Here is a 15,980-nt window from a genome sequence, read left to right on the forward strand (position 1 = left end):
AGCTACAGAGAGTATCTCAGAACATACCTATATGAAGAGAAGTAAATATTTGTAGTATCTATAGATACAAAAACTTCTGCTTTGATAAGTAAGTGCTGCTGTATAATCACAAATACGAACAGATGAGGTACAAATGCCACAAACTGATAACTGTGTAGACTAGGTCAGTGGTTCCCAGTCAGTCTGCCCTGAAAAACCTAGGAGTATCACTGGATACAGCCTTATTACTCCCTTTCTTCCGAGGGCTGTTGTTACCTCTTGAAAACCCTGTTCTGGAGCACAGTTTACAGAGCTCACAGAAATGCTGTGGTTTGCTCATTTGTACTCCACTCTTTGCTGCTAATACAGTTGCAGTATCACTGTTGTTGTTAGACTGGCAATTCAGGAAATTCTCCCTTCTTAACACTTGTTACTCTTCATACATGGGTGACTATTTTTTGGGGAGGGGGATAATTTCTGATAGGCCCCTCTCTGGGTCATGGATTCTTCATTTTCTGGGTGCCTGGTACAGAATTAGATCAGGGTACGGCTCTCTCCCAGTGGCATTAGAAAACACGTTTGAGTGTAAATCAGTAATTCAGTAGATTCTCAGCTCAGCCACATTTAAACACAAGGCTTCAATGAACTGGATCCTTCCCATGAACAATTGCTATCACTGTTTTGCAGCGTTTACTTCTATTTCAAGATGTGGAGAATAAACAGTATGGTTTCTTGTCCTTGAACCACAGAAACAACTGAACGCTGAAATAAATAAATGCTTGGCATTTGTCATGTTTGTAGGGAACTGAAGACATTAAGAAAGGGAAATAGGAATATACTTAAAACTCAGCCTGTGCCACTTGGTTAATAACCATTTGGTTCCATGAATCCTGTCTTCTCTAGTCTTTAGTGCTGAGGGAAGAGGTAGATTTTAGCTTCGCTCTGAGTTAACAAGAGAAAGCCGGTCTTCTCATTGGTCTTGAGACAAGTGTTCCTCTCCCTGTCCTCTTCTTCAGGTGCCACTATAGGAGTTCTGCTGTTTCCTGAGACTTACCCAGACAGTCAACATTCCCTTCTGGTCATATTGTAACCTCCCTCTGTACCAGTATTCACTTTCCCAGGGCTCAGCTGTCAATACAAGGCCTAAGATATAGAAAGGACACACTTCTGGCATAGGATATGGAAGTGAGATACTAAACCCCACACCTAATTATATTTTAGTCATTAAATTACTGTAACTCATTGCAGTATTGCATGTAGAGGAATTAATTGCGCAGATACACAAATATTCACCTGCAACGAAATAAACAGATCAAACACACACCAGGAGGAAAAGATACCATATACATATTAAATTGGACTTGGATACCACAGGCAACACCCCTCTGAAACTACCCAACAGGCCCCGAACAGCCCATGAGCAAAGTGGCCCTGCAGACAGAGATGCAGGGCTTCTCCACCAGAGCTGGCAGATGGCTGAGGCAATAAATAGATCCAAAAGAAGCCTGAAGGGGAACAGCACAAGGGATGCAGCAGCATTGACAATACATTGAAATAAGTAACAGGAAGGAAAGTAAAAGGAAAAAAAAAAGACAAACTGATAGAGATCTTTAATTTAAAAACTGAGTAAGTTTATTCATTGGGAAAGTGCAACAAAATACCCCAGGGATAGAGCATTCCACACCAACAATTAAAATTGCATTAAAAAGCAGATAGGAAGGTCTGAGTCTTAAAGAGAATGGGCACAAAAGCCAGTTCTTTCCTTTGTTTCAGTGTATTTATCTTTGGGTGACAGAGATAGTCAGTGATTAATTTCTTTTTTAGGTACTCAATTTACAACTTCATTGCTTCAGCTTGCAAGTCATTGTTCCCTAAAGATACTAGCTTGGGACTGCAGGACCTTAATCTGCAGGCACTTAAGAGGGGGCACTTTTGTAAGAATGGGGTTGTAGGGCTCAGTCACATACTAACTGTTGGGAGGAGACCCAACTGGAATTACCAGGTATACTGAGTAAATATTGCCCCCAATCATTTCCCTTTAAAATCTGAAATATGCAAGAAGTCCAGATTTACTCAAAACCAGTTTCTGCTGCAGCTGAGGGGTGCAAGCAGGCAAAAGGACAGCACAGAGCTACAGCAAGCTTACAGTATGTGTTGCTCAGGGGAGCTGCTAGTTTCTGATCACTGAACCAGTTTTTGCTGTAGAGATAATTCTTTTGGAAGTGCTGCAGGTAGGTTTTACAGCAACCTACTCTCCCTCACCCTCATTAACGCACTTCAGTTGAGCTTTACTAGGCCAATGGGCTTCTTTAATGCATACCAATTGTACCTTTTGCTGGCACTTTCTGCCCAATGATTTCAAAATATTTTATGAACATCACTGAACCAAACTTGAAATTCCGACATACACGTCAGAAAATTATAGAGAATACATGAAGGGAACAAAGTACAATGAACATCTGCAACAGAACTTCAGAGTTCATCTCCGGTGTCCCAGTCCTAAATGTATCCCTCTTTTCTGATTACGTTCTCTCCCTCCCTCCCCCAACCTATTTCTTACAGCAAGAAGGACAGCATTGATTCTGCAGATGTTCCTTAATGCCCATACAGATGGGTGACTACGATCATATTAGTTCCCAACTCCAGACGGAGGTTGCCCATTCAGTCCATGTCAACACGATCTCCTGGTCTCAGCTGTCAGTATTTGGTTTACGTCTCTTGGCTCTGCCATTCTCCTGATGGTGACTGTCTTCAGAGGGTGCTTGACCCTTTATGTCTGTTCCAGACTCCTCTGGAAATTTCTGACCCTCAGCCAGCACCTGCCGAATAGTCATGTTAATGCGGGAAGACTGCAAGTACTTGGCACAGACCTGCCAGTCCTCATCAGAGCTGTGCTCAATGACCGAGCCAGCAGGAAGGTCTGAAGAAAGCGCTTGGTCCAGGCACGAAGGCAAAGCTGTCCCTTCGGGGTTGGGAAGGACGCGGGGGACAGCATGGTGCAGCAGGCGGCTGAAGCCAGACATCACCATAATATCGCCACTGTGCATGAACATAGCTGTTGGGGCCTCCTCCCGCTTCAGGCCCCCAAGCAAAAATATGGAGGACTGCCCAAAACTGAAGACCGTATGACGATGGAGAGAGAAGAGAAAACAAATTGAGCTATAGAAAATTATATGTACAATAGGAAAATCTTAGCACCACTTACATTTCTTTAGAAAACAAACAAAACAAAACCCCAGACGGACTCCTCATCTTGACTTTGTATCGAGAACATGGAAAGCAAACCAAGAGGCCTGGTTAAAGTTACGCAAAGTGTGAACCTTAGTTCACAAACTGTGTGGCCTTGCCCAGTTTGAAGCTCTGCTGAGGTATTTCATGCTTGCTGATCAGTACCGAAATTGCTAGTCTGCCACTTCAAAACGGAACTGTCCCCTGTGAAAAGAGCTCTTCCACAGGGATGCCACGTGCATGCTATTCAAGCAGTCTTCAAGAAACCTATGCCATTGTGCTACAGCTTCCTAATATTCAGGTCTTCAGAGAGTAAAGGTTATAAACCCAATTAGCAAACTACATCACACCAACTTCCTGTACCTATGTACAACCAGAGGGGAAAAAAAAAATCCACCAATCCTCCCACAACAGTCACAGTGCACTCACCTGAATGATAAAAGGGGCCGAGAATGGTCTAGTTCAGACTCATCCACATGAATTCCCAGTGAAGAATCAAAGTGATAGTAGTTCAAGATCCCCGCTTGGGCTTGGAAACCCTGGAACCCGCAGGCTGCAGCCACTTGTTCTGACAAGAATGCGAGGTCTGAGGGGAAAGGAGTGTGGTGATTTGCTGTGTACTTCTGGAAGAAGGAGAATGGGAAAAACAAACAAACCCAAAACATCAGGACAGCACATGCAATTGAAAACAGACAGAGAACGCGATCTCAGAAGTCTGGCTGACAGTCATAGAGAAGAATATCATGTCTGCCTAGAGAATGACTGCAATGTAAGTATAACTCCACAGCAAATTTTCCTCTTATTGTTTAATTCTGGGCCTATGCTGAAATTGGCAGAGTTAATAGTCTTGGATTTTAATTGTGGAGTTTATTATTAAACAGGAAGTCAGTAAGAGTAGTACCAACATCCTAAGGAGCTATCACAGGTCACTTAGTCACCACCTAAAGCTTCTGATGGAGATTTCTTTATCTCGTCAACAGAGCTCTGAAACAAACATCTTTTTTCCTTCTTTGAAGGATAAGACAAACAGGCATCAATTGCAAACCTACATTTTCCTCTCTCGGGTGATTTTGACTGAGAAGAATGGAAGAGAGTAATCAAGTTTTACTGAGGCCACACAGTAACTGGCTGCTCTAGAAAAAAAAAAAAAGCTGCAATCTGCTTTGGTTAAGTATCTGCAATATACTGATAAACTGCATATATTCACTCTGCCATCTTTTCTCAGCCTTCATCTGACTCAATCTGCTGAGAAAGTTTATTTAGGTCTCCAAAATGTTGAGGAGCTCCAAAATAGCTGTTGGTTGGTGAGACTGTGCTATACTGCTTCAGATTATGGGTTGAAAGTCACATCTTAAGTAGTCTCTTCTGGCTCTCTCTTACTCCTCCATCAAGGAGCAGAATTTCACAGAAGCACTCAAGGACACTCATACTCTAAGTAGTTAACAAGGCTTCTGAGACTATTCCTTTTAGCAAGGTAAAAACGCTCACTTACCCTGAAATGGAGTCAGGGGTCTAAAGCAAAGTATACGCTACCATATTACCTTTGAAAGCAAAGATGGTAGCAATGGGCTTTTGCTGTTAAATCCTCCTTAGTGAACTCATACATATTAAAATGTTCTTAAAAGCATGGTTTGTTACAGCCTTTCCTCAAGCCTGTCTTGTAGGATCATGTGCATCTTACTAAATACTAAATTTTATTCCATAATACCCTCTTCTGTCTGCCTTTCCGAGTACTTACATTGAAGAAGAGAAATGGAGAATTTGATTTTGATACCTTGGTATCCCAATTATAATGGTAACCGAGGGTCACCCAGCGCAACTTCTCCAGTAAGCTTCTGGGCTCACATTTACTGGAACCTTTCCTTCTGCAAAGACAAAATAGAAAGAAATAGGATAAATGTTAATTTCTGAGGGGTTTTATGGCAGTTAAGCACACAGTAATGAGATTCATTCATCCACACGACAGCCTATTAGAACGATCATTGCTAAACTTTTATTTTCAGTGACACTGTTGTTTCTTTCTAAGACCCTGAAATTTCAGTTCATGCAATTAGTGCAAGCTGTAGGGCCTACCGCCAAGTGCTGTCAGTTTGAAAACCTGTATTTACTCTGTGGTACCTAACAGGGGTTATCAGATGGAGACAACATAGTGAACTGGAGCAGATTAAGACGTCAGAATTAAACATGTACTATTTATGCATCTGCAAGTGAAAAAACAGAATCTGTGAAGATCTAAAGATGTAAACACAAGGAAAAAATATTCTGGTCACTAAATGGAAAACTACAAGAAAGGAAACTGCTTCATCTGACAGTGAAGTATATCAAGCTGTATAACATTCCCCTAAGCAGAGGGCCCTTAGTTCTACTGCTTGGTACTTTTACAAGAAGTGCTTAGGATGAACTGACTCGGTAAGACTGCTTTCGCTATGACCATACACATCTTTGACTGTCAAGAAATCTAGATTACAGGTGTCTCCTATCCAGGCTGCCATGCAGGACAAAAAGCACAGTAGATGTTTTAGGAAGGAGCAGCATAATGCATGTCAAAACTGTTCTCAAGTGACAACCCTAATTCAGTGGTCCAGCAGTCTGAAACCTCACACAGGGACGGGCTTTTACTATGGCCTATGGAAAAGTCCTCAAAAAGTTACACCAAAAAGTGTTACTCTAGTAACAGGCAGACATAAAAGTATATCAGGCAGAAGCATGCTAGTGACAAATATGAAAAGGAAGGTACACATATATCTTCTAGTCCAGTTATGCCAGCAATTTCAGCTTCTTTTCTCATGCTAAGTCATATGTTATGGTAAAGAAAGGAAAGGGAAATGTACTCAGAACATGATGATAAACAGTAGCACCAGATGGTTGGCTCTCATTTATAGCCTCATTAGTTCAGTAAGACATGCTCTCCTTTACAAAACAGGATTCATAATATTTGTGCTGCCATGGTCAAGTCTTAGCCAAGCATCTGCATTTAATGTGCATTCCTACCTGGATACACAGCTTGTTTCTGCCCTTCACCTATACTGATCTTTAGTATTAATAGCTTATAAGCTAAACCAGGAAGAGTTAAAGGCTAGTTTCTTTACTTGCAGTGATTTTTTCACAGCTCACTGAATATTGAAAGAAAATAATCTTTCCAGTTTCCTTCTTTGTCATAAGGTAAGAGCAACTGTGATTACCATAATGCAGCGACGCAGTAACTGTCAAATACATGCTGCTTTGAACAATTTAGGGAGCTACTAACAGGTAACATGGCGTTTAGAAAAGGGAGAGCCCACAACTCGTTCCTCTACATCTTTCAACCAACAAAGTTAATGTTCATAATTAAACATTTTTAGCACCTGCCTTTTGAAAGTGCCCTTCATCTTCTTCTGCTGCTGTTTGCACAACAGCAGGAACTCTAGCTCAATATGTCCTTATTCCCAGAACTTAGTGTTTTGCACGTGATTTCAAATGCGATTGCTAAGAAGGGGAAAGTCTGAGTGTTATGTATTTGGAAACAGTAAGTTCCTAGAGCTGTAGCAGCAGGTGCTCCTACAAGAAGGCACTGAGAGATTCTGGTGTAACTACTTCAGAAAGAGAGCAAGACTGAATAGCGGGGGGGTTGTTCTGAAGCACCCTTTTTTCTTTATTCACTGGTAAATGACTGCATCTATAAAATCTCCCCCAGCCTTTTTCTTATAGAGAGGGATATATATATATATATATATATATATATATATATATATAAAATGTATCTCCTCTGTAGGGATGCTCTACCCTCTTTGATACTTCTAATCGTCTTGAACACTTCAAGAAAATACTTGAACTCCACTTTGTGGAGAGAGCATGGCATACATTTCTAGGAACTATGTGGACTCTCCCTACCTTGTGATTCCTGCATCCTGCAAACAGCAGATATGCTGTGACCCAAGCAAGACACGTAAGGTATCTTCCTGATGGAAGATGAAAAAGTATTAAGAAAATGGAAAGATAAAAAGCATTAAAGCTGTGTCCAGGCTTGGAATTAGACCTCCTTTTAGTTAAGCACTCTGTTTCTCCCCTCCCCGAAAAGCTCTCACTCTTAATAATAGACAAGTTGGCTAGTTTGATCCGCTTTCCCCTAGGGTACAGCAGAAATACAGCAGTTTGCACACTTGAAGACTAAGGCAAGTGCTTAATAAAACTGCCAGTGTTGCTGCCAGCCATCACTCTTCCAAACACTGTTTTCAACTGAATTAGATTCAGCTGCAAATTAACCTCTATTCTGATCATTCTCTGTGTTTGCAGGAGGTACTGCTGGGAAAGGCCTGTCAAGCTGCAACAGTACTCAACTTTTTTCAGCTGTAGGGCACAATTCATAATGTTTTCAAAGAACAATTTTTCATCCTTGATGGAACACAAATGTAAAAGTCAATATTTTAAAAACAAAAAAAAAAGGCATCTGAATTTTTGTAACTAATTCTGACTGAGCCTGGAAGAAACAAGTATGGTCATAACTTCTCTCCTAGGTGAAAATATTCACAAGTCCAAACCTCACTTGTGCAAATCTGTATCTTGTGGATGTTAAGAACGTATTTTAAAAAAATCTCAGCAGGTCAATTTCCCTAACAGACTATAGTGGAAGATGAGAGCTGCAGGGGAATCTGGTCACTCCATCACATGACACAACCTTCTTGAAAAATGAGCAATGAAATCAACAAGGTAATGATAAATAACCAATTACTAAAAGATGGTATACTGTAAGCAGCATCTAACTTGTTTTTATTTTTATAGATGATTAATTAAAAAAAAAGCTTTAAAACTTGGATTTTAGTTTTCTACTTGACTTTAAAACTTCGACAAATTCTCTATTAGCCTCCAAATTGGGTAGAGGAAAGGCAGCTGCATCTGCCACAGAACTCTGATAGCATAGAAGTCTTTGAGAGTAAACTAGATTGCCATTAAAATGTTATGTCTCATCTCCATCTCAGATCGCATGAAAGAAAAATATCTGAAAGAACACCTTGGAAAATAGAACATGGAAACTAGCAGATCTGAGGAGTTCAAAAAGTACAAATACGGCCTTTCAGATGCAGCACACTAGATCCAGCATCTGACTGGAAAGAGCTAGCATACGCAGCATGTTTGGAAAGGATCTGTTTTGCCTCAGGAAAACTGAGGCCTAGAGGGACCTCGTGGTTCCACTCGTTGCTGAGCTTAGCAAGCTACTGAGCACCATGCCATCAGGCAGGGTCGCTATTTTCCCCTAGACATTTAGCTGATAGATTTGGAATAATTTACTACTGGAAAATCCCACTATGAACATGAAAGAAGAGACTCGACAAGGATGCACATCAAGCCATGCAATTATCCGTCTTTAGCTTGGCATGTCTGACACAACCTGTATATTGCCAGCACGTACACAATTTTTTTGAGCCTCCCTTCCCTGGTCATTTTTCTTCAGCCTTCTCAGAGCTGAGCACTTCTGGCTCTGTTAGTTTTGAGCCAAGGTTATTCTGGACTCACCTCAGCTGCTCCTTGCTCTGCCCCCACAGATCAACGGTCTTCTCAGGAGCCATGTGCAGGTCCAGGTTGCAGACATTGGGTTTCTGGGTGTATAGCTTGAGACACTGTTTCACCCAGTGACGCTGGCAGCCCGGAAGGAAAGGGTTTCGTATGAAAATAAACCCTGACCATAAAGAAAGAGGGAGAGGGTAGGGAGAAAGTACAATTAGGCATATCCCTATTTGTTCTAAAACCATGGGAAGAAGAAGAGTGGGAGGTACTGAAAGAACACTTTAGATGTACAGCTCCTGAATTTGTAAGCTGATGAAATCTATTAACAGGTCTGAAGAGTTAAGACCTGCTGTTTCTTCATTCCAAACAACTGGTGGCTATAAGGTAGAAGGCAGGGGGGCAGCCACAGCTGGTCTGTGTCAAAAATGGCAATAAAGGACATATCTGCATAAGGCATATTGACTACAGGTAGATAAAGGGTTGAGAACTTGGAAAGCCAGTAGCTTTGGAGTAAATTTGATATTGAATTGCTCCAGCAAAATTCTTCTCTTCAACTCTGCAAAGTTAAAGTAATTCTAGTTAAGTTTTTACAGACTTCAAACGAACCTTGTTGCTACCTCAGAACTCACTGTGTCTTCTTACTGCTCCTTCAGTGTCAGGAACTGCAGAGAGCAGTCTATGGACTGAACAAGTGCTTAGTAATGTAAACTGTTTCTTTCCTTGGTTCATGCTTGCTTCCTAGCAAGTCTGGTTATATCAATCTTTACATTTTCATATGGTAATACTCAAATGGGATGAAAATCAAATTATAACCCAAACTGCCTGTTGCTGTAGTCTTTGTTGATACATTTTGCGGCCATTCTGAATTAACAAAATGAAGTAAACAGGTAGCTAGAGTGCACATTCGTTTAGCCAAGCATCTCAGGCAGAGTTTAAGCAGCAGCCCAAATAAAAGTGTTAGCAGAGATGTAATGGATCGATTTGGTCTATATCTTAACAGACAATAGTCCTTGACATAAGATATACCATTGTGAGAAGAGGTAACAGGATTCTTCACTGGAATTTTCTCCCCAGCACCCCAGGGGTGTTTCCTTCCAGGCCAGGACTGACAGTATCGATGAGTGAGCGTGCTGAGGGGAAGACGCTATTAATCTGTATCGTACCTACTCTGAGAATCAAGGCACTCTTTCAAGACTGCCAATTCAGTAAGACTCACCGACACAAAATTCACATATAAAGAGAGATAAGGGTTTAGTGGGAGCAAAGGAAAAGGAGGTTTCAAGGTTTTGCCCTACTGTGTCTCTTTGAACTTCTCAGTCATATCAAGTTAAACAGACAAAAATAGATGAAAAAGGAAGAAGCAAGTCTAGGAGTCTCAGTAGGCTACAAACTTGCCTTGTGGCCTTTACGAAAGCAGTAATAAAAGCATGGAAAAAAGCTTCCTGCCAGCATATCTCACAGACCTCACAAGATTAAATTAACTGGTTAGAAAAGAACCTGCAGTGTATTAATAATACACTGTCATTCATTTCACTCCCTGCACCTTCAGTCTATGGGTAGCTTTCTTATAGGTCTGGTTACAAGAATTTTCTTTGCCAGAAGCATTAAGTTTACTTTCCGTTGGCCTCTGTACAGAACAGAGTAATAACATTGCCCGTCCTGTCTACAGCTTTTGATGTGTGTTTCTCAAAGTACTTCACTACATACATGAATTGTGCTGTGCTATGTATGTATTGTCTCCAGGTATTAATGAAGGAACTGAAGCCTGGAGGGCAACTACTTACACACAGAGCTGAGAACAAGAATCCAAGTTTTATGACTCTTGTATCAGAAAGTCCAAACATGTTCATGTCTCTCCAAACCTTTCACTGCTTGTAAGAAATCAGATTAATCCAGATTTACAAAAGGGAGAGCAACTACAAAGCAGGAAACTACTACGCTTCTGATTTCAAAAAAGGCAAAGAAGCCTGAATTTCTAACAGTTGCTGACTTCTACTATAAAATTTTACACTTGTATTCAAGACTAAATAGTTCCTCAGAGGGCTAATTATGCTAGAAAGCAGAGTAAGCCACACATGGGAGGGAGATGAGTAAGAACTACAGTTCTGTAGCAATCTTTCTGAGCTGACTAAAGAACAACTCAAGCTTTAAATGCAACATAAATGAACCTTTTGGCCTTGAAAGAGTTGGGCTGAGTAGAATAAGCAAAGGAGGAATTATTTGGCAATCTGTATACTAAAACAGTCTGCCTTGGGAAAGCAGATACAATTCTCTTACTGCATCAAAACCTTGCAGCACACTAGGTATTATCTTACACCTAGTGAACGTGATCTCCAGCCTCCATCTGGGTAAGACATGCAAGTGTCTAGCAACAAGAACAACCCCTCATAAAACCAATTTGTCTCGGAGGACAAATTGAGCATGAGTCAGTAGTGCACCCTTGCGGCAATTAAGGCTGATTGCACACTGGCCCGTATGACTAAAAGCTACAGGGAGCCAGATCCTTCTCCAAAGCACATAGCAACATTATAAGAAGCAATAGTCACAAACCACAGCAAGGCAAATTCTGATTATATATAAGGTGAAAAAAAACATCACAGTGAGAATTGCTGAGCATCGGAACAAGTGCCCAGAAAGGCTAAGTACTCTCTGTCCTTGGAGATTTCCAAAACTCACCCAAACAGAGCTCTCAGCAACCTGATCTAACTTTCAAACTGGTACTTCTTTTAAGCAGAGAAGTTGAACTAGAGACCTCTGGAGGTTCAGTCCAACCTAACATCTTTCTGTGACTACCAGGTGTCCTGAAAACCTAATATCCATTTCAGTTTTTGAAATAACCCGCCTAATTAAATTATTCTGTACCTTGAATAGGACAAAAGGTTCATATTCACTTACTGTACACCAGTTGAGACCACACTTCAGACCTGAAGTGACTGTATTTCAGTCACTCATCTAATGTTCATGATATACATGGAAGAAAAATGGATGCTGCAGAAATACAAAATCTCTTTTGAAGGCTACAGGAAGCGGAATCCATTCATACAAGGGATGGTCTGGTTGGTAAGAGACCATGGAACAACTGGTCCTTCTGTTCTAAGCTCCATATGTCACTACATCCCACCCTTTAAGCGAGTCGTTTGTTCTCCTGCATTTAAAAAACCCACCACCACTGTTAAATTATGCTGAGGCAAACCAAAATAGATTTTTTAGGCAGGGCAAGGAAAATAAGATGGAAGGTGCCTGAATGAGAAGCAATGAAGTTGCATTAGATTTTTCTTGAAATCAAGAGGTACCTACCGGGATAGCCATTGAGGCCGTAGGCTTTCCACCGGCTAACTGGCTGTAATCCTGCTCTGGAAGCATCTTGGTCACTGACTGAAGAAATACTGAGATGTGATCTGAACACCTGGCAAAAGAAAATGCATCTGTTAAAGGGAGGGGAAAAGAGAAAGGAAGAGAGACAAAACTCATCCAAAATAGGACCTGTATGAAAGAAAGAGTACTACCCTATTCCAGAACATCATACTCAGGGAATCTTGTGAAAATTCCATCTGTACCACAGAACTATTGTCTGAATAATCATGACCACAACAAGGCAAACAGCTGCTAACAGGGCTGGTAAGCACTCAACGAAAGACTTAAAAGTTACCCACAGTTTTTACAAGACTTAGGAATTAAGAGAGATGTCCTTCATTCATAAGGAACAATTTATGAATAGGAACAATTAAAAAAAAAAATCTGCACTATTTGGCCATTTCCACAGTACAGCCTCAAGGCTGTAAAAAAAACCAAAACATTCTGCCAATTATCAATCTCCATGAGAGAGTGCAATATTTACTACTCGTAACACTTCATACCTTCAGAGCATTTTCCAAGTACTGTTTTTTGTTCATAATTCCGTAGGAATATATGCAATCCTCATAGGTAATAGGATAGCAATCCTCATTGGTAATTTACAGGAGAAAAAATACAGTGATAAAATACGCAAAGTTGTCTGATGTGAAGGACTGCAGAAACCCTTTAAAAGCTGAATACCACATTGTCACTGTTGTTTCCTACACGAGGGGTCAGCAAGATGTATTTTCTCAATGTACTCTACTGGGTCGCAATGATGTGTTTTAAGCTGCAGTAAGCCCACACTGCTGCTGAAAGAAAGAAACTTATCCACCAAGTTCTCATTGCCTTCTTCCCTTAGGACTGCAAAGTTTCTTAGGTAGGACAGGGTCGAGGCAGGCTGGTTTTGTTCCAGCTCAGTTCCCCAGTCCAACTCTCAACACAGCTGTGCAGAAGTACAGGCTGGCGTAAGGAAAGAGCTGGGCAGGCATTGTAGGAATAAGCAGGCAGAGGCAGGCAAGATTTGGTTGACACCAATTTGAAGTGTATATGAAATTACGGCAAGCACTCAGATTCTGCAGAGGTGAGCAAGGCATAAATTAGTCTCTCTGCAGGCTGACCGGTCTGTTTACAATCTTCTGAGCAATGGGTCAAAACTGCATACGTAACATTTGTGAAAAGATGCAAAACTAGTGCTGGAGAGCAGTTTCTGGCAACGTGCTCAGTTTTTCCAATTTTTCAGCTATCTGCCAAAAGCAGCTCTGTGACTGCCAGCCTTAAAGAGCTTAATTCTGAGTCCTGTCTGTAGAACACCCCCAGGAGGGCAATTCCTTTGACTGCGCCTTTGCCACCTCTGTCTCCTCAAACTCTTTATACACTGGCTGCTGCCAGGGCTTCCCGAGAACAGGACCTGTTTCTGCGATGAGGAATTACATGTGCTGAATCAGTTAAATATGCTTTGTAGCAGGGCAGCTGGGGTATGTCACACTTCACTGAAGAGCTCAATCACTTGAAGCACTTTTCTGAGAGAAAAGGAACAATAGTATCTGGGTCAATCTGGCTGGCCTGTAGCTCTTTTTTAAGGGAAAAGCCACATGTTTTTAACCTGGGGGAAAAGAGGAATAAAAGATGCTTTCACCAGTAAGCTATCAACTGATCTCAGAAGGTAGCCTGCACAAAAGAAAGACATGGAGAAGGGACAGATGCTTGTGATGCTTTCAAGGACTATGAATTTCCCAGAAGGGTTGTAACGCTGGAATCCTTTATTTGATAAAGGATTGCTGCAAGCTCAAGAAAGGCTGAAATGTTAACAACTCCCTTGTTTAATGCTAACGTCTTGAACAATTTCAAATAGGTCAGGTTTTGTGTCCAGTTAACAATATCAGAGTTATTGTCTGAAAAGATAGAAAAATATATATTTTAAAAGAATGGTAAAAAGAAAAGACTAAGCACTTGAAATACGAAAATTAGGTCGGGTTTCATTTTAACTATATTCTCTGTGCCCTGTAGTTGTATAGGTTCATAGAGAATCCATGCTTAACAGTACTTTAGAAAATATCCATTATCCTTTTGTGACGTGACAAAATGGAAGATGAATTTAAAGGATCACTTCTTGGTAACTCGAGACATTTCAAAACTACTAACTATGATGAACGCTACTTTCAGATGCACTCCTGACTGCTGCCCAAATTGACAGCTAAGCCAGATGTTTATGATGTGACAGGAAGAACAGAAAAGAAACTTTATTGGGGGAAGACAGCCAGAACTCCGGCCAACAGTTCCTCAGGTGGGAGAACCAAAGCCTGGCTCCCTATCCATCTCACCCAGCTATTTCAGGACCAAAACGTCAACTGGCAGGCCCAGGAAATAGCATTAGCTCTAACATAAAAGCTTGCTTTTTTTCAGTCTGCATGATGCTTTGATTCCCTTAAATAACATGTGGTTCTATTACAGACTTTAGAGATGACTTATTGGGGCATAAAAAGTTAACAATAGCAGTAAATAAATATAAGCAAAACCAGAAAACCAGCAAATAGGATTTCTGTTACTGTGGCAGCTTTAGATATATGCCGATATAAAAGAGCGCCTGTCACGATCACCCATTCTTTGAAAAGGAATTCCTGCTCAGGCACAATTGTGCGATCACGGACCGACTCTGGCACCGTCCCTACTCAGGGGATTCACTTCTCACGAAGACCCACGATGCACACAGAAGCGAGGCAGCAGAGCCCGATGCCTGAAAGCACCGTGCTAAGGCTGGGCGAGGTGTCAGGGCTCCCACCTTCTGGCAAGTGCTGCTCTGTCACAGGTTGGGTCGTTCAGCTCACTGAAACGCTGGGGACTACTCGGGTCCCCAACACACACAGCGCTACCCACGGGCTCTGGGGGCTCCTCTGACACCTCTACATCGTGTGGGCCCAGCTCCCTCACAAGGCGCTTGCCTCAGTTTGTGTAACACCTTCTAACACTACAGCAACCCGAAAGGAACTCAGAACTGGAGACCACGGTCTGCTGGTAAATAGCAGTACGGAAGCAGAGATCTGATGCCCTATACAAAGCGAATAAGCTACAGCAGCGCTGGCAAAGCCCCTCGCCACGACTCTAAGCAGGCCCAGTCAGCGGGATGAGCGCTGCCCGTGCGGGGGAGGCCAGCGGGGCCGTGCCGTGCCGTGCCGTGCCGTGCCGCACCATCCGGCAGCCTCCCCTCCGGCAGAACACGGCTGAGAGGATCTCGGCGTTACCTGCCCTCCCGGCGCGGAGAAATCCACCACGCCGCGCAGGTCGGAGGCGTCGCGCTGCCGGTAGAAGCGAAAGAGCCGTCGGAAGGCGTCCTCCCCGCCCTCCCGGCCCAGCGCCGCCGCGGCCGCCCCCGCCGCCATTTTGGGCCCGGCGCCGCGGGCGGGCGGGGCGCGCTGCCGGGGCGGGCCGGGCCGGGCCGGGGGGCGGCCGCAGCACCACAAGATGGCGGCGGCCAGGGCGGCGCGGGCGGCGAGGCGCGCCCGGTGGGCCTTCGACATTTTCGTGGCCGACGTGCCCTGGACGGTGTCGAGCAGTGAGTGCGCCCCGCTGCCCCTTCCCTCCCCGCCCGTACCCGCGGTGGGGCAGGGCGGGGGCTCTCCTAGGGGTCGCGGGGGGATCGGGGCCCGTGTAACCGCGCTGCTTTCCCCCCGCAGAGGAGCTGAAGGAGTACTTCTCGCAGTTCGGGGCCGTGCAGAGGTGCCAGCTGCCCTTCGTGAGTAGCCGCGGCTGGGCCGGGACGGGCCCTCGGGCCGGGAGCGCTTTCGGGAGACCCCCGGGAGCCTCGCTGGGCTCCCAGCCCCCGAATTCCCTTCCTCCATGGCTGCTGACTTTACTCTGCGGGCTGTAGGCTTCGTTCGAGTCTGATGTTTTTCATCCAAGTCTTAGAAAACGTATCCCTCGGAGTCTGCTGTTACTGCCGTTTCTCAATAATTAACATA

At 43.1% G+C, this 15,980-nt stretch overlaps 1 protein-coding gene and 2 long non-coding RNA genes across 4 annotated transcripts in view; 2 read left to right on the forward strand and 1 right to left on the reverse strand.

The window, feature by feature from the left end:
• LOC308195492 overlaps positions 1–15,257 on the forward strand; it is a 30,615-nt gene extending 15,358 nt beyond the window's left edge. For both annotated transcript variants that reach the window (XR_013951542.1, XR_013951543.1), the window contains exon 6: positions 14,188–15,257. This is a non-coding gene — a long non-coding RNA (uncharacterized lncRNA). The remainder of the gene's footprint in view (positions 1–14,187) is intronic.
• ALKBH1 (alkB homolog 1, histone H2A dioxygenase) lies at positions 1,589–15,573 on the reverse strand. The gene is made up of 6 exons (XM_080592990.1): positions 15,264–15,573; positions 11,986–12,094; positions 8,698–8,860; positions 4,982–5,072; positions 3,637–3,830; positions 1,589–3,093 (listed from the first exon to the last, which is right to left on the reverse strand). The coding sequence occupies exons 1-6, from the start codon at positions 15,537–15,539 to the stop codon at positions 2,670–2,672; spliced, it is 1,257 nt and encodes a 418-aa protein (XP_080449116.1). The 5' UTR covers positions 15,540–15,573; the 3' UTR covers positions 1,589–2,669.
• Positions 15,491–15,755, forward strand: LOC308195494. The gene is made up of 2 exons (XR_013951553.1): positions 15,491–15,574; positions 15,696–15,755. It is a non-coding gene; the product is annotated as an uncharacterized lncRNA (long non-coding RNA).
• Positions 15,756–15,980: the final 225 nt, after the last annotated feature.

This window comes from Anser brachyrhynchus, assembly GCF_964034855.1.
Source record: "Anser brachyrhynchus genome assembly, chromosome: 5".
NCBI lineage: Eukaryota > Metazoa > Chordata > Aves > Anseriformes > Anatidae > Anser > Anser brachyrhynchus.

What these genes read in the sequence shown, in the direction of transcription:
- ALKBH1 (XM_080592990.1), bottom strand. Translation starts at nt 15,539, where the DNA reads ATGTCGAAGGCCCACCGGGCGCGCCTCGCCGCCCGCGCCGCCCTGGCC. An exon ending in TCTCCGCGCCGGGAGGGCAG is followed by an intron (nt 12,095 to 15,263) that starts GTAACGCCGAGA and finishes TTCTTTTGCCAG; the next exon opens with GTGTTCAGATCACATCTCAG. An exon ending in CGGCCCCTTTTATCATTCAG is followed by an intron (nt 3,094 to 3,636) that starts GTGAGTGCACTG and finishes TACGGTCTTCAG; the next exon opens with TTTTGGGCAGTCCTCCATAT.